At 40.2% G+C, this 17,331-nt stretch overlaps 3 protein-coding genes across 5 annotated transcripts; 1 reads left to right on the top strand and 2 right to left on the bottom strand.

The window, feature by feature from the left end:
* Window positions 1–30: 30 nt before the first annotated feature.
* On the top strand, window positions 31–7,539 carry LOC145425504 (uncharacterized). Of its 2 annotated transcripts, XM_080298608.1 has the most exons (6): window positions 32–170; window positions 1,226–1,271; window positions 2,010–4,583; window positions 4,670–4,784; window positions 6,470–6,606; window positions 6,754–7,539. In XM_080298608.1, exons 3-6 carry the CDS (start codon window positions 4,482–4,484, stop codon window positions 7,012–7,014), a joined length of 615 nt encoding a protein of 204 aa, XP_080154734.1. In that variant the 5' UTR covers window positions 32–170; window positions 1,226–1,271; window positions 2,010–4,481; the 3' UTR covers window positions 7,015–7,539. The 2 variants fall into 2 exon arrangements, with proteins under 2 accessions (XP_080154735.1, XP_080154734.1); XM_080298609.1 differs by lacking the exon at window positions 1,226–1,271 and having other exon boundaries at window positions 31–170.
* A 1,069-nt stretch (window positions 7,540–8,608) lies between these two features.
* Window positions 8,609–9,486, bottom strand: LOC113018227 (histone H2B 1/2). Its single transcript, XM_026161295.2, has one exon. The coding sequence runs from the start codon at window positions 9,026–9,028 to the stop codon at window positions 8,654–8,656; it is 375 nt and encodes a 124-aa protein (XP_026017080.1). The 5' UTR covers window positions 9,029–9,486; the 3' UTR covers window positions 8,609–8,653.
* A 1,417-nt stretch (window positions 9,487–10,903) lies between these two features.
* On the bottom strand, window positions 10,904–14,740 carry LOC113018253 (programmed cell death 1 ligand 1-like). Of its 2 annotated transcripts, none has more exons than XM_080298601.1 (4): window positions 14,527–14,740; window positions 12,756–12,811; window positions 12,298–12,648; window positions 10,904–12,178 (listed from the first exon to the last, which is right to left on the bottom strand). In XM_080298601.1, exons 2-4 carry the CDS (start codon window positions 12,802–12,804, stop codon window positions 11,919–11,921), a joined length of 660 nt encoding a protein of 219 aa, XP_080154727.1. In that variant the 5' UTR covers window positions 12,805–12,811; window positions 14,527–14,740; the 3' UTR covers window positions 10,904–11,918. The 2 variants fall into 2 exon arrangements, with proteins under 2 accessions (XP_080154727.1, XP_080154728.1); XM_080298602.1 differs by having other exon boundaries at window positions 10,904–12,175; window positions 14,527–14,731.
* Between the last annotated feature and the right edge of the window lie 2,591 nt (window positions 14,741–17,331).

Below are 17,331 nucleotides of genomic sequence, written 5' to 3'. Positions count from 1 at the left end.
TCATACAAGCAAGATTGTTTGCAGTTTAAACAGACATGTTGCATTTCAAGTGCATAAAATCTGGCTACTAAAACGTAAGTATCAAAGGCAACTGTAAATGCTCTGTGATGAAACGACCCACATCGCAAACAAGAAGTTTTGCCAGGTTGTCTACATTGACGTGCTTCCAGGTAAAAAAAAAAAAAAAAAAAAAGCTCCTTTGAAGGAGTGGATCAGAATTACAGAAAATACACCACACCACTAGTGTTTGCATGTAGCTCACAGCTGTGGTTTGCTGTCGGTCTAAATGAATCTTAGACCTAAATGAGAGTTTGTAGTGATTTACAATTATAAGTCTGAACCTCTTTAATCTACTCAGCTGTCTTTTTTTAAGTTTTAGTGCAAGTACTTTAAGGAACAAACAATGAGACAATGTTTATGTTCTTACTACACAGATTTCTGTTTTTACATTAAGTTTATAAAAAAGAAAAGTCTGGGTAATAACTTTACAATTCAAGTCAGTCAGATTTTTATTCATGTACTAAAACAACTAAATGTGTTGCACATACTGATAGACTAACAGGGCTGTCCCACTTCAGTTCTAGTGTGAACATGAGTTTGACACCTATGGATTAAAGATTTAGTTTCATTACTTTAACCAAGTGTACTCTCAGAGGTGAGTGGCTCTTACAAGAGCCGTTAGTTGCTCTAAGACAGTCGCAGGATTTTATTTAGCTTTCTCATGCTTCTTGGCCTGGATGTTGGGCAGCACACCACATTCAAAATTACAATCCATAGTTTTATATGTAAATTATATAATGTCAAATTACCATTAAACAAATGACTGACTAAGAAATTTAGACTTTAGTTTACTTCAGCCATATTCCATATAAATCAGGTATCAAAGGGGCAGGGGCTTGAGCACCTTTCCTGATGGGTGCCCAAAGTGCCCTTTTGTTGAGGCAACTTTTAAAAAAAGAATTATTTATTTATTTATTTTTTATGTGTGTGTGCAGAGTCCTGTCTGTGCCCCTCAACAATAATATTTAACTATTAATCACAGTTTTGCTAAATAAAAGGCTCTGGCTTGCAAATTTTGCAGGTGAATTTTTTTCAGGTGAATTTTTGCAGATGAATTTTTGCAGGTGAATATTTTTGCAGGGAAATTTGGAGGATAAAAATTCAGTGTCATAAATTCAATGTCTAAAAATACTTGAATTCTGATGATACTATATTTCTTCCATAGAGAAACACAAGTTAACTCAGAGACACAGACTGATGCGACAAAACCAGTAAGTAGGTGTACAGCGTACACTGTAGTGTGTAGCACACAGGAGTATTAGCTTATTACGTACACGTTGGTAAGCTGTCTTGTTGCAACTGACGAACTGAAACAAACGAGCGTGCTGTGTGTGCAACAGCGCGACAAACATTACCTGTCCTTTTATTAACTGCACAGGTAGTGCTGGTCATAGCTGCTGGCTACCTGTGTAAGGCTTTCATGGGTCTGTAGCTCTGTCACCGTTTTAGGGAACATATTTAGTTTTAAAGTAAGTTTCTGGGCTTTTCCTGCCTTTCTGGAGGGATTATATTTCACTAAAAAACGATCTAATATGCATGTCCACATAATTATGCATTATTATAATATTTTAAAAAAAAACACACACTGTATTTTAAAGAACATACATTAAGAAGCAGATTATATTAGATTTATATTTTAAATAAGACAAAATTTGCATTTTACAGCAGTAAAATTATTGTATCTCTACAGTTTAAACATGTAATAAGCTTTGCCCCTGCACAGAGTGGATAGTGAAACAAATGGAATCATCATAATGACATTATTTCATATTTATATTTATATTAAGAAGAGAAGCAAAGAGTGATTCACAGGCAGAGCCTAATTTATTTCTTACAGTTTTTTGTTGCTTTATGGTTCCAAGCGCTGTCACCAATCTTTGCATTTTGTTATTATCTCATGATACTTGTTTAATCAGCTACCATCTCTATGGACTTTTTAATGTCTACAGTCTCAGATCAACACAGCCCTGCCCTCCAGTACTATCAGCAGCAGGAGCAGCAGGAACCCCTCAACAGCAACATTTTACCCATCAGGTAAAACATCGGCTTGTGCCGTGATATTTAAACCGAGCAGCATCACTGACTTTCAGCTTGTTGTGTTTGTGGATATATGACTGACTTTAATTATCCATAAAATCATCACAATCTCTGTAAGATTAAAGTCAACTATTGAACGGCGTATATTTTGAAGTAAAGGCTTTTAAACCAAGTTAGTACAAACATCGCTAATGTCACATAACTTACCCGACATGTGGCCAACAGTAATGTTTTAATGTTCTTCATTATAAAAACATTTGTGCATAAATAAGTGACATAATATTCAGTACTTATGAAGGCTACACCAACCCATCCTTAAAATTCAGGGAAATTAAGGACGCATTTGAGGGCCGCATTTCGAGCAGCCTTTGAATTGGGACAGCCTTCGTCGTGTCGCTGTGACGTAATCGGCCTTAAAATGCGGCCTTTAATCAAATCAAATCAAATCACTTTTATTGTCACATCACATGTGCAGGTACATTGGTACAGCACATGTGAGTGAAATTCTTGTGTGCGAGCTTCACAAGCAACAGAGTTGTGCAAAATACAATAATGTAAACAAGCAAAATACAAGAATGGCTACATCTGAAACTAATAAATATATGTACAATATATAATAGTATATGCATTTCTGGATGTGTATACTAAATGTTTTTCTACGTGTGTGTATACACATTTTTACAAATTAAATAGAGTAAACAATAAAATAAAATATATAAAAATATACAGAGTTGAGACATGTGCAGAACAGTGGCATTACTGTACAGTGTGTAGTGCATAATGTTAAAGTTCCAGTAGTGAAGCTGAGGTGTCTATGACGTGTTCAGCAGTCTGATGGCCTGGTGGAAGAAGCTGTCTCTCAGTCTGCTGGTACGGGACCAGATGCTGCAGAACCTCCTTCCTGATGGAAGTAGTCTGAACAGTTTATGGCTGGGGTGACTGGAGTCCTTGATGATCCTCCCCGCTTTCCTCAGGCAGCGCTTCCTGTAGATGTCTTGGAGGGAGGGAAGCTCACCTCCAATTATCCGTTCAGAGCACCGCACTACTCTCTGGAGAGCTTTGCAGTTGTAGGCGGTGCTGTTGCCATACCAGGTGGTGATGCATCCAGTGAGGATGCTCTCAATGGAACAGTGATAGGAGGTCCTGAGGATGCGGGGGCTCATGCCGAATCTTTTCAGTCTCCTGAGAAAGAAGAGGCGCTGCTGCGCCTTCTTCACTGTTTTGTTTGTGTGTACTGACCACGTAAGATCCTCAGCCAGGTGTACTCCAAGGAACCGGAAGCTTCTCACTCTCTCCACAGCAGCGCCGTTGATGGTGATGGGGGTGTGTACTTCTCTGCACCTCCGGAAGTCCACTATCAACTCCTTTGTCTTTGCGACGTTGAGGGTGAGATGGTTGTCTTGACACCAGTGGGTCAGGGCGCTGACTTCCTCCCTGTAGGCCGTCTCATCGCCGTTGGTGATAAGACCCACCACTGTAGTGTCGTCCGCAAACTTCACAAGGCAGAATTGACAAATAAAGTTGACTTTGACTTTGACTTTTTGACTTTGATGTTGGAATTGTTAGTGGCTGTGCAGTCGTAGATGTAGAGTGAGTACAGGAGAGGGCTCAGTACACACCCCTGTGGAGCACCAGTGTTCAGTGTGATGGGGGATGAGGTGATGCTGCAGGTAAGGCTGCAGACCCCAAATCTGGTCATTGGTACTTCCTGGCTTGTGTAGTTACTAGGTAACAAAAGCCCAACACTGCCCCTAGCGTCCTGGAGCACTTCCGTTGTGTTTTGGAATTTGCATGTGTTTTGGGGTTTGCAAGTGTTTTGGAGTTTGTATGTGCTTTGTCTCTAGGGGCCACCGTAATTTTGGCATCTAGTCGCCAACTTTCTGCCCTATAATAGTTCAACAAATGAGCCTTTTGTATTATAGTTAGTCTAGTTGTGTGTTTATAAAGTTAAAGTGCACATCATCAAGTCAGGTGGGTTTGTCATTTCCACCATGTGCAGTACAGTACACAGTGAAGTAAGACCATAGTGCTGCATATAACAGACACAGGATCACAAAAATTGCATATATGGAGAAACTACAACAAAACGAATAGATATACGTAGTGATGTGACGTTCTGTATTGAGGCTTCGAAGCTTCTGTCGAGTAATGGAGGGGGCGTTTCCGCGATGCGCATAACAAGGCTTGCTTCATTCATGGGAGGAGCTGAAAATGATGACGTCTGAAGCCTCGCTGCCCGGCTGTACCACGTGACTGTTTCAGGAAGTGGTTCGAACTTTGCCGTGAGCTATGACTGAGATATAAACCCCTCAGACTTCATTCAAAATGTGGATGTTTGATGGAGAGTTGCGGTTAGTGAGAGTTTGGAGACAGTTTGGAGGTTTATGAGAGTGAGGAGAGAAAGTCAGGAGAGAATGGAGCCAGCTAAGAAGAGGAGGATGTCCTCCCCTGTGTGGGAACATTTTGATCCTATTCCTCCCAACAAGGTATGTAAATTTCTACAGAAGATGTATTTTCATAATACTGATCGTGCAATACAATTTATGTTAAGCTGTCTTTACTTTTGTACAAGGTGAAGTGTTTGCTATGTGCCAGGGAGCTGGGATATAACAACAACACATCATCCATGCTTAGGCACTACAGAGCTTTGCATGAGAATAGGAACACCAATTGTGGAGCAAGACCAGGTGAGCCATCAAATGCAATGATAATATAGCATGCAGTAGTGATGGCCCGCTTGAAGCTGAAGCTCCGGTGCATGTGTCAAAAAAATCAACACACTGCTTCAGAAGCACTGTGTCGAAGCTTGATTCGTTTGGCCAGAGTCACATGATCAGTGACGTCCGAAGCTTCATTTAGAGTGTGACTGCTTCGGTGTCTGATTCAATGGTTTATAAGCAGGTGAATCATTCGCGGGATTTGTGGAGTGTTTTGATGGTGACAGATAGCGAACCACTGATCATTCTACTGAGAGATTTGGAGCCAGCGAGGAACAGAGGAGGTTCTGTTGTGCGGGAGAATTTTGAGTAGATTTTTGTCAATCGGGTGGGTTTTCCAGCTTTGTGTTCTTGTTGTTTGCCGGAGGTTTCTTCCTGTTAAAAGGGAGTTTTTCCTTCCCACTGTCGCCAAAGTGCTTGCTCATAGGGGGTCATATGATTGTTGGGTTTTTCTCTGTATCTATGAAGCGCCTTGAGGCGACTTTTGTTGTGATTTGGCGCTATATAAATAAAATTGAATTGAATTGAATTTAAATTTTGTTTTGTGCGTGTTTATTATATCTGAAAACGGGAAAAAGGTAAAATGTCAAACATCTGCTTCCATAATATAAATATCATTAAATAACTTTAGAAAAACTTCCACTTGATTCTTTACATGTAATGTTGTAAAAATATATATTTTATTGTTTAATTAATCTGAAAATGTTAGTCTGCCAAATGTGCAGCAATTTAATGTATTTATTCTCTTTAGCTGATAGTTGGTGGGGCCCAGGTAGACTGTATAACTGCATCTCTACCAGTTTCTGTGCACTCCAGCCTCCTCTGGGCCATGTGAAGGGATTTTCCTTAAGGCACGAGAAATTATCTCCACGAAAAGGAACAGTTTCCGCCATCGCACACTAGAACAAATTCTCTTTTTAAATAAAAATGAAAAAGGGTTACCGTCAATGCATCATGTTTTTAATTTGCAAGTTCATAAGCATTTTCCTTTTCCATTTCACAATCAATTCTACCCCCAGCTCAAAAATATGTCTGGGAAAATTTCCCTAATATAATATTATTTATAAATATACCCCTCCGGCGATTAAATGCATACGTGCATGGAGGCAGGACCTCAGAGCAGAAGCATACTCCATAATGTGTTGTACATTATTATATGTATATATTATATGTAACGTGGTATTTTTCAATTATTGTATTTTACCAACATCAAGAAGTCACAAGCAAAGACAGACCACACCATGATGCATATTTAAACAAGGAGAGTTTACTGATCAAAACTATTTATTAAACAAATAAAACACATTTTTTTAACCACCAAAAAATACACGTTCAAAGCAACAAAACGGCGGCCCAATATCAGACAGGATTCCACTCTGTAGAGTGAGCAGTCATAATGAAGTGGTTGGTTTTATTTTGTGGATTCAAGCTGCACTTCATATTTTTGGCCACCAAATGTCACCAGAGAGGACTGTGTTGAAAAGCTTCGAGTAATGAACCGTTTTTCAATACAAGCGTCAGTGCTTCAGAAAGCTTCATTTGGCCATCACTAGCATGCAGTAATGTTACTAAATGATATAACAATATTATACAAGTGCAATAAGTTACGTGTGTGATATTTATATTTGTGCTTTGTTTTTATTGTCTTTCCTCAGGAGAACAATCTCAAATAGATGAAGACCTGGTTAGCATGGTGATTGAGGACTCCCAGCCATTTATCATTGTGGAGGACAAAGGATTTAAAAGATTTGTTGAATCATTAAATCCTAGCTATGTTCGCCCCACTAAAAAGGTCATAACAGCAGTGAAAATTTAGTTTTTACAGAATAAAATGTGAACAGGCAGGACTGAACCTCAAAGCCTAAGTGTGTAGCTACACTACACACTGCTTCACAGCCACGTCGTACTTTTAAACAAAATGTTTTTTTCTTTCCTTTAGGCCCTGAAAGTCATGGTGGAGGCCAGGTACCAGAAGATGAAGGAGAAAGCTAAGGCCAGCATTGAGAAGGCAGCAGCTGTGAGTCTGACATCAGATATATGGACCTCCAACACAGAGGCCTATCTTTCAGTCACCTGCCATTTTGTTGATGAGTCCAGCACATTAAATACTGTTGTTTTAGGAGTGCAGTATTTTCCTAATGCACACACTGAAGAAAACACAAGTGAAAGGCTCACTCATGACAGAATGGGCAATTACTGACAAAGTCACATGCCTAGTAACAGATGGGGCTGCTAATATGAGGGCTTGTGCAAGGGAACTACGACTCAAACATGCCATATGCATAGCTCACACCCTGAACTTAGTGGTGAAGAAGGCCCTTGACCAGACCCCTGAGCTCTCACATCCTGAGCTCTCTGACATCCGAGCCAAGTCCAGGAAGATCACGGGATATTTCAGGAGCAGTACCCCTGCAAAACTAACTTCTTAAGTGGCTTAATTACATTAATTATAGTTCTGCTCCCTTGACAATCTAATGTATGCTTTTTTTAAATTGTATTTTGTAAGGAGAGGCTTTCAGTGATACAGGAACGACCATGGGCTGGACTGGGACAAAAAAAAAAAATCGGCCTGGGCATTTTGACTAGAGACTGGCCCACCAGGTATTATAGGAAAAACCATAAAGCCTTTGAATGAAAACAAATGCTGTTGTCACAAGTGATGTACACTGTCTTGTTGGTATATGTGTATCAATCTAATAAACTTAAACCTACACCATCCTCCCTATTCTGGCATTCTAAACTGTACCCGAAAGTAGACTGCTTGGTTGAGTCAACCTCCTGAACTATCTACAACACACGGTGAAAACCTGAAATTAAGACAGAAGACTAGAGGTGAGACATGATTACTGAATATTAAAAATAAATAAATAATATTTTATTAATAAAATAAACAGATATTGAGGTCCAACGGTACATGATGGAGCCAAATATTGGAAGGCTGGAGGACCCCCTTAAATACTGGGAGAGACAAAAATATGTCTTTCCTCACTTATATAAGGTAACACTGACATACCTGTGTACCCCTGCCTCATCTGTGCCCTGTGAGCCGACTATTTTCAAAAGCAGGGGAATTATTGTCCAAAAAAAAAAAAAAAAAATCTACGACCTGCCACAGTGGAGAAACTGTTTTTAAATAAAAACCAATGACGTGTTCCCTGAACACTAATCACGGTCCACACCTCAACGCTACAAAAGCACAACCACTGTCCACACCCTAACCACACCTCACAGTAAATGATCATTTCCATTTTAAGCATTTCCAAATAATCATTTTCCATTCTGCCAGTATAAATATACACAGTATGCTGCCATCACTACAATATACATGTTTTACACACTCCTTTTGTTGTTGACATTTACAGGCTGTGTGCAAAAGGCCACACTTTTCAAATTCATGCCAACTAATATTTTTATGTCCAGTAGGTGTCCTGCTAGAGCAAATGAAGCTTCAAGACGCTTTGTGCTGGGGTGAAAAGCTTCACAGCTTCATAAAGCGTCATCTATACGACCTAACTAATATAGACAGTGCAATAAAAGACGCAACTTCGCATATCAGGAATAAAATAAAAAGTATGCTTGAACGGTCAGATACTAAGTTGCTGTAACTCTGCGTTTATCCCTCTACAATTTAAAAAAAAAAAAAAAAAAATCGGGAATCCATTTCGGTCATCTCTGTCACTGCAGCGGATTGAGACAACGCAGTGACACAGGCGAACATCTGCGATTCAAGTGCAGTAGTTGGCAACAAAGTAATTGTACGTTGAATAATAGGACGTATGCTCGTCAGTTTAAAGTGTGTGGCTCTGAAAAGAGCCGTTGTGTTGGCGTCTGATGCCAGTTTATTTGGAGCTCGTGTACTTTGTCACAGCCTTGGTGCCCTCAGACACTGCGTGCTTGGCCAGCTCACCGGGGAGGAGCAGGCGCACTGCGGTCTGGATCTCCCTGGAGGTGATGGTGGAGCGCTTGTTGTAATGGGCCAGGCGAGATGCCTCGGCTGCGATGCGCTCGAAGATGTCGTTGACAAACGAGTTCATGATGCTCATGGCCTTTGAGGAGATCCCGGTGTCGGGGTGGACCTGCTTCAGCACCTTGTACACGTAGATGGCGTAGCTCTCCTTCCTGGTCTTTCTCTTCTTCTTGCCGCCCTTGCCGGCGGTCTTGGTCACGGCTTTCTTGGAGCCCTTCTTGGGCGCCGACTTCGCAGGTTCAGGCATTTTCTCTCTTCAATACTCTACAGCAACGAATGAGCTCCGTGGCTGAGAGCAGCGCTTTTTATACAGGCTGTATGCTAATACCACTGCGCAGGCCCTCGGATCTCATTGGTGGAGCCGCACAGTGGGCCGGACGTTGTGTTGGAGGGAGTTTGTGAACTGTGCTGAGACAGGCGCGCATCTAACAAAGACAGTGGGCTGTGTGATTGTGTCCTCGTTTGCTGAGACAGTCATTTGTTCTAAATGAGCAGTAAATGTATTTCCAACTAAGCACATCGCTTTGGCTCTGCACAGTTTTAGTTAAGTTCAATGTCTCACTACTGCACACATGACACTGAACCATTCACTCTTTTATTATCTGGTGTTCATATGTTTTTTTTAGCCGTTGATTTCCATTATTAAAATAGATATCGATGTAGTTCCTTTCTGTTTCCACAAGTTTACACTGCTTACACTGCTTTCCAGCAGGTCAACAGCGCAATCTGTTGACCTGCTGGAAACTCTTGCACAAAATGACTTTGTCTTTTAAAAGATGTAGGGAACCTCTGGCCTTTATTAATGATATCAGTTAAAAATACATTCATAAATGTGAAATCTATTCTCAGTTATTTTAGTAACAACTGCATTATAAAAGTGTTGTAAATTCTTTAAGAGAAGAAAGGAAATCAAAGGCAGCACATGCCTTTGATTGTTGGAATATCCCAAGGGGCTATTGGGACGAGTACAACCAGTATGAATCATAAACGCCTCAGGCATGTCGATGAGCAGGTTGTTTAAGATGACAATCACACTAAGGAAGAGCTTTAAAAAGCTGAGCATAGCCAGTTGGTACGTGACAGTACACTGTTACTTCATGGCTGCAGAATGTCAGTGAAAAACAGCCAGCAGCACTAAATAGTTTATTTTTGACTCCACTTAGTGGATTCCTGCATTAATACTCTTGAACTGTAAACTGTAAAACATATCAGTGTCTTAAACACACATTAATAGTCTAATTATTCTTAAATATAATGATGCTATTGTTTGTCTGGATACAACTTTGCTTTGATATTTCTGCAGTCTTTCATTTTGTCTTTAGATATTTTAATGAGTGAATGAAGTCAGACTGTAGATTGTCCTTCTTCTAGCTGTACTGACTGACCTTTGACCTCATGTGTTGATGACTCTTCACCTCTGTCTCCTCTCACAAGGAGAAGATGATCTGCAGGATCCTGCTGCTCATCATCCTCACCTCATGTGTCTCTGGTTAGTTTACAGCTTCACTTTATGAACTCCAAAGCTCAACAACAGATTTGTTCCAGTTTAAGAGTGAATGAGTGAGCAGTTTTACAGGCCTTACCCTACGATATAAGCAGAGGAGAGTGGATGGATGGATGGACAGCTGCTTGTGTCAGCAATGGAGAAAACTGTGTAAGTTCTTGGAGTTCTTTTATCTGCTTGTGAATGAGGAAGAAACTCAAAGAAATTTGTTTACATCGTGAAAGTGCTTCTCTTAAATCAAAAGCACTTCTCGCTTTATTACCTGTTGAACAGGTAGTAAAAAACAATTTAGAAGGAATGCGGCATGAACCAACGAGAAACTGATATAACAACAATACAGCAGCTTTCTTATCTACCCAGACATATCAGGACACAATGGTGAAGGATGCATTCATGGATGTATGAAGAGGTTTTTAAACACTTATCTGTAAATGGATAATTTCAGTCAGACTGAACCCAACACTATTGTGCAGAACTCTTGGCTCTGGCTTTCAGCTGTCTTAAATTATGAGGCAATAAATCACACAGAAAGCTGAATTTTTCTCACGTGAGTCAACAATGTTGAATAACCTAAGTATAAAACAAGAAATAGAATCAGCTCCAAAACTCAACTCGAAGTATGTGAGACTGATTTTATTGTTTTGATCAAAGGGCGATTTACAGTTTTGTGTTTTAAACGTGTCTATTAAAATGTTGCATTTCTGTCATTGAATATGTGTATAAACCTTTTATAAACAATCTATTCACTGACTGTTGCCTAAAAGCTGGAGTTGAACAGTAACTTTTTAACTAACAGGTGACTCACACTGAAAACAGCAGTACATGACCCTGTAACCATGTGGTCCTAACTGTTGTGACACTAATGAAATCTACAATGAGTATCATTGTAATGACACATCTTCATTCCTAACTAGTTAAAATGTAAATTGATAATATAACAGCGAAAATTCAGATCCAGTTACAAATGAAGTATTAGGGACTAACGGATAAACCCTTTGAAAGTTCTCCACTATGACTGTGTGGCAGGATGAGGTGCTCAGGAATAATGAGGAAAAGAGCAAGGAACTAATGATGATGTCCCAAGCACACACCATGGTTCATAAATAATCACAGCACACATAAATACCCACCACCAGGGCCCCCTAATCACCTCCTCTTTAGGCCTTCCTCTGAATAAGACTAACAATTTTTATTCTGAATACTTTATTAAATTAAAAAAAAAAATACTTTTAAGTTCTGCAGATGGATCAAACAAGAAAACAAGTCAAAAAGCAACGAGGACACAACGAGGCAAAGCAACAGCCCACAGATTAAACGTAGGCCAGAGAAACAGCAGTGGCTACAAAGTCATCAGGCTCAGACCACCGATCAAACTGCATTGCCCAATTCCTCTCCCTGAGTCGAGTCCATACTGTTAAGGTACAAAAGTTCAATACTGCAAACTGAACAACACCCTGCAGGATGTTGCCAGTGTCATCAGTTCTGCTATATGAATGCTATAAGAGGGAACCGGAAATGTATGAATTTAATCTGAAAGCTTTGGATGACTTATTGAATAATTTTAACAGTTTGGGAAATGTTTTCTTCCATTTTAACGTAAGCTTCTAAGAGTTCAGGGAGGTGAGGTCCTCAGTCAGATTAAGCTAATGGGTGGAGCTTCTGATGAAGAAGCAGGAAGAGACTCAGAAGAAGAAGAAGTCGAGGTGACCACACTACTCAGACTGTGACTGTTTACATGTTTACATTTTCTTTTCTCTGCTTTTAAACTCAGTGTGATGAGCAGAGCTGCAGCAGCTGCTGTCAGTATGAGTGCAGCATAGAGGCCGATCCTTCCTCGACTCTCTGTCTGTGGGTTCATTGTTGGAGTTTGATGTTTGGGCTCATCAGCAGCTGCTGGAAGGACAGAAAATATTATTTTATCCTGAAAGTTCAATCAATTCATCAAAGTTTATTATCCTAAAGTTCAACTAAAATATGACACTCATTTTTAAAGTTCTACTCAATCAACTTACCAGTGACGCTGAGTTTACAATCTTGAAAGCTGCTGCCACTATTTGTCTTCACTTCACATCTGTACAGACCCGAGTCATCAGTCCTGAGTCCGGACAGTTGAAGTCTGATTCGTCCTTCTCTGAGGGCGTCTTTGTCACTCTGGACTCGTCCTGAAAACTTTGCATCCTGAGACTCTGACACTTCAACACCTTCATGAACCTGATACAGGACTGAGAGTTCTGGACGACTGCAGCGGATCTTCAGTGAAGTGATGAAGCTGTCAGGTTTGGTGGTGAACGTCCACTCCAGTGTGATGTTGTGGTTCTCCTCTGCCTGATAGCAGGTCTGTGTCACATTGACTACAAATGATCCTGTTGAGGAGACAGAGAGGGAAAGAGAGGAGCAGACACACTGAGAACTGGAACAAATCTGTTGTTAAGCTTTATTTGGAGTTCATAAAGTGAAGCTGTAAACTAACCAGAGACACATGAGGTGAGGATGATGAGCAGCAGGATCCTGCAGATCATCTTCTCCCTGTAAGAGGAGACAGAGGCGAAGAGTCATCAACACATGAGGTCAAAGGTCAGAAGCAGTGATGCAGTTACAGAGTTTGTCCACCAGGAGAAAAAAGTAGATTTTTATGTGTTCATGTTATAAATAAATGTGTGCGCTGAGTGAACAAATAAAAGCGGATTAAAACAAAATCATTTGACTTCTCTTGGTTTGATCTGATTTCTATATTTATAAGTCAGACTGGACAGATTCCAAAGTTGGACATTAACTTGGGTTAAGTTTCATGATTAGTTCTGGGCTCTAAGTTTTTTTTTTATGCTGCTTCTCTGCTGAGTAAGCCGTTTATTGGGGATGCAGGGGTGGGCAACTCCAGGCTTTGGAGGCCGGCGTCCTGCAGGTTTTAGATCTCACTCTGGGTCAACACACCTAAATCACATGATTAGTTCGTTAGGCCTCTGGAGAAGTTCAGGACATGTGGAGGAGGTCATTTAGCCATTTAAATCAGATGGGTTGGATCAAGTACACATCTAAAACATGAGGCCTGGAGTTGTCCACCCCTGAGAGTGTAATTCATAAAATGTGCCTGTGTGAGTTCTTACATTACAGTGAAATTAGAAGTCACATCATCACGTGGTTAGCTTTGTAAAAAATGATGATCGATGGGTTAAAGAGAGAGAGAAGAAAAGGAGGAGATAAAGTACAGCAGCTGGTGTCTGCTCGTCTTCCCACTCACATTCTGCACACTCTAACAAACACATGACTGAGCTGAGAGAACAGCAGTTCAGTGAGGGGGGGGGGGGGTTATGATGAAAGGTGAAGAGTTGTTTAACATATGCTAGCATTTACACTTCGAAGCTAACCGCAGATTATATTAAATATAAATTCTAAAACTGAATACATTTCATAGTGTTAACCATTTTAAGCCCAACAAGTCCACCAGCTTATCTTTACATTCCTAAATGCTGCAGGGCCATTCACATGTTTTCTGTAATTGAAAAGTTTAATTATGTGTCCATTAACAAAATAAGTTATAAACTATATTTATATAAAACATGTGTATACTTAGTGCATTAGTTGTATTTTAACTATAAATAATTCATATTAGAAAATATAAAGCCTGCATATTTGTAAAGAAATGGCTTTGACTTTGCCACTCCATCGGATGTCTTTAGTTCCGCCCCTGCTGTAGTAGTGCCATAAATTAGGTAAACAGAAATACTGAGCTGGACTTCAGTGGCTGAGGATCATGAGAAGATTAAAAGGACACGATAAAACCATAATGCATACACTCCACGGGTGAATGCGCCGGTGATGGTCCTTATAACAACTTATCATAGAGCAAACACTCCAAAACAAGATGCCCATACGGCACTCTGTGGCAACTGGAGCAAATCCTCAAAGGACGAGCAAAAACGGAGGCAGCAGTTTTCCTCCACTGGCTGGGCCGATACACTTGAACATTCACCGCTGAATGGAAGTTCTGCATGGCAGCCATCTAGTCATAGAAATAACAAAATAGCTTTAGCTCCTAGTTTTGTAATTTGCCGTTGGTGGCAAAATGGCGCAAATGCCGCTTAGCCCAGAATTGAAAGAAAGCTATATCCACCTGAAGGAATACAACTGCCCTCTGCACAACAGCTGGAAATAAGGAATCGGGCAGTCTGCAAACAGTGCCGCAAACAAGCCACTAAAACACTTACTAAACAAATTAAGTGGATAAAGGATGGCAAGCACACCTGTGACTTTGTAGAGTCGGATCAAAACCGCCTGGTTCATCCCAAAAATGCACTGACGCCCGATTCCCACGATCAGAAATGCTGAAGGAGCAATCAATGAGGAAATGAACCCCGCGTGTCCTTATACAACAGACGCAGAAAGAGAGAGCGATAGAAAGAGGGAAAAGTGGAACAAGGAGATAAACCTGTCTGACAGAAAATCACGCACCTGGGGGATGCACAGTAGTGATGTTCGATTCGTGAACGAATCGTTCAATACTCGAGAATCACTTTACTGACTCGTGAATCATGATTCACAAGCCCAACTGACTCACTGACTCATCCCTGTTGCTGTTAGCAAACTAATTCCATTAGTAGAAATATATGTAGCTTATAATTAAAATTGTGGGGGGGGAACAACAGCCAGTTTCGTAACAAAAGCATTTCTGCTCTGAACTGGAAGAAAAAACCCTGAGTAGAAGCTCACATCAAGAAAATAGCTCCTTGGTTCAGAGTAGCATCGCGCTGCTAACATGCTAACATTTGAGCTACTCACCCCCTCCCTCCTGTGCTGAATCAAAGAGCGAGCGAACGAATCACTCACTCACTCACTCACCCCCTCCCTCCTGGCTCGCAGCTTCTTCTTCTTCTTGGTTGGCAACCAATGTTAAGGCGCATTACCGCCCCCTGGCTCACAGCGCAGTGGACATTTAGATGAGAAAATATATATTTGACACACTTAAGGAAAATACTAATAAAATACAAATAAACAAAATAAATGTTTATTAAGCAATTTTGATAGGAAGTTGCTTAATTTTAGAAATGTTTTTGCTCTTTTTTTCCTCTATAAAATAGTTGTTGTTTTTTTAATCATTCATCTTAGCAGTGGGATTCACATGAAAAGGGAAACAAATTAAGTTTGAGTGAAAATGTAAAATTTTTGCACTCTCTGGTCAACTGACTCAGTGAATCAAATGACTCAAAAATCCGATTCACTTTGGTGAGTGACTCATTAACACCCGATTCAGTAAAAATAATCAAATTTACCATCACTAATGCACAGTACAGTAGTGCAATTCATCCTGATCGGTGATTGGTCAAAGTCTAGAGTGAAAGAGGAGGCCTGTGATTGGTGAAAAATGTGCAATGAAGAAGCCCTCTTTCATTTATTCAGTCTGTTGTCTGTTTTTTCTTAATCAGGTGATGTTTCCAGCTCCTTTATCCCACCGGACACCTGGAATGCTGTCTGTGGTCTTCAGCATGATCACAATGTGTTATTTACGTATGTTGACTGGTTGACAATGACAGGACAGTAAGCATTATCAGTGCACATACAATAAAAGCATCTAGTTTTTATGCCAACATTGATGATGATTTTCCTTTAGCTCTTTTGAACCAAAACAGTTTGGAAAGTCTCCTGAAATCAACAGCAATTGAGAACGAATTGCTTTGTCTCCAACATGAAAAAAAAATGTTGACAGGCGAGGGTGCAGTTGTTGCAATGATAAAGCAGAACATCGCAGTTATCTGCAGCACAGTCACTGAAGACAGCGCTGAAAATCTAACACTTTCGTTCAGTTGAGTTTTCTCCTCTCAACCTCTGTTCACAAGCACGCTTCAGTCTTTCGCTTAAAACTCGATTCGGTCATTTATTAACATTTTTTTTCTTTTCCAGACTAAAAAAAAAGTTTGAGATGAATTGACTCTTTACTAGGTGTGACTCAAAGCCGTTCATCTTTTGGTTTAACCTGGTGTGTTTCTGATCAGTCATTCATTTCTAACAAGCAGCTTCTTCCGCATCCATTCTCACTTACTGTCGCAGCTGCAGATAATCCGTTCTGAATATAAGATCGTGTCTGTGACGGAGCAGGAAAAAGTGAGTTTATAGCGCCACCATCTGAACAGACAGGCTCATTTCAGCTCTAACTGTAGCTGAGTGTTGATGTTCAAACTGCAGCATTTCTGTGAGATTCTTTGAATGTTACTTTGTACATTTGGTGAAACTGTTGGTGCTGTGATGCTCCTCTGAAACACTCATAAGTCAGCATATTACTGTGATACAGTATGTGTGTTTTCTTTAACCCTTCATTGTTTGTTTGTTTTTTCACACACAGTAGGTGACAGAATTGAACATGGAGGATCAAATGTAGACACTGGAGTGCAGTTCAGTAATTGAAGTCACAGAAAGAGGACGTAAAAATCTCTCAAAGAAAAAGTGCTACAAATCCACTCTTCTAAGCTGATGTCTTTTTTTGTCACACCAGATGCAGCTCTCTGCATCATCTATTCAACATTCTTATACATATGACCACAACATGTTTGTGCGATAAAGGAGAAATCATTTCAGCTTATACTACTTCTATTTAAGAAAATAATCTTCTCTCTCATTATTATTATTATCTAGACCAATCTAGACTCTCCAGTCACTTGAACACTGGACCCTTAAGTGCAATTAAATAAATGTGATATAAATAATATATTAATATCTAATGAGAGAAAGGGAGAGACACACACTGGTGAGCGAGCTCCTTTCACTCATATCAGCAGAGAGAGAGAGAGCGGCACACTGAGCTGTGAACTCCTTAAAAGTCTCAATAAAAAAAACTCAAGGAGGAAGTAAACCTCAAGGAGTTTTTAGCTCAGAGTTCCTCTGTTTTGTAGTTTTTCTACTTTCAAAGGAAAATGTCATTTGCAGCATCAGGTGACGTCAACATATCTGTAACCTGCTGCTCTAATACTGCACCGCCATAAAGAAAATAGTTATTGTTAGAGAGTTATCTCTGGGATGCTGGGATGATAGCTCCCTCAGGACTTAAACTCCAGTCA

This window comes from Astatotilapia calliptera, chromosome 3, assembly GCF_964374335.1.
Source record: "Astatotilapia calliptera chromosome 3, fAstCal68.1, whole genome shotgun sequence".
Taxonomy (NCBI): Eukaryota; Metazoa; Chordata; class Actinopteri; order Cichliformes; family Cichlidae; genus Astatotilapia; species Astatotilapia calliptera.
The sequence above is the reverse complement of the archived record's forward strand: the minus strand, read 5'-3'. Positions and strand labels throughout refer to the sequence as shown.

What these genes read in the sequence shown, in the direction of transcription:
- LOC145425504 (XM_080298609.1), top strand. Translation starts at nt 4,482, where the DNA reads ATGAGAGTGAGGAGAGAAAGTCAGGAGAGAATGGAGCCAGCTAAGAAG. An exon ending in ATCCTATTCCTCCCAACAAG is followed by an intron (nt 4,584 to 4,669) that starts GTATGTAAATTT and finishes CTTTTGTACAAG; the next exon opens with GTGAAGTGTTTGCTATGTGC. An exon ending in ATGTTCGCCCCACTAAAAAG is followed by an intron (nt 6,607 to 6,753) that starts GTCATAACAGCA and finishes TCTTTCCTTTAG; the next exon opens with GCCCTGAAAGTCATGGTGGA.
- LOC113018227 (XM_026161295.2), bottom strand. Translation starts at nt 9,028, where the DNA reads ATGCCTGAACCTGCGAAGTCGGCGCCCAAGAAGGGCTCCAAGAAAGCC.
- LOC113018253 (XM_080298601.1), bottom strand. Translation starts at nt 12,804, where the DNA reads ATGATCTGCAGGATCCTGCTGCTCATCATCCTCACCTCATGTGTCTCT. An exon ending in CCTCACCTCATGTGTCTCTG is followed by an intron (nt 12,649 to 12,755) that starts GTTAGTTTACAG and finishes TCTCCTCAACAG; the next exon opens with GATCATTTGTAGTCAATGTG. An exon ending in TTGTAAACTCAGCGTCACTG is followed by an intron (nt 12,179 to 12,297) that starts GTAAGTTGATTG and finishes CTGTCCTTCCAG; the next exon opens with CAGCTGCTGATGAGCCCAAA.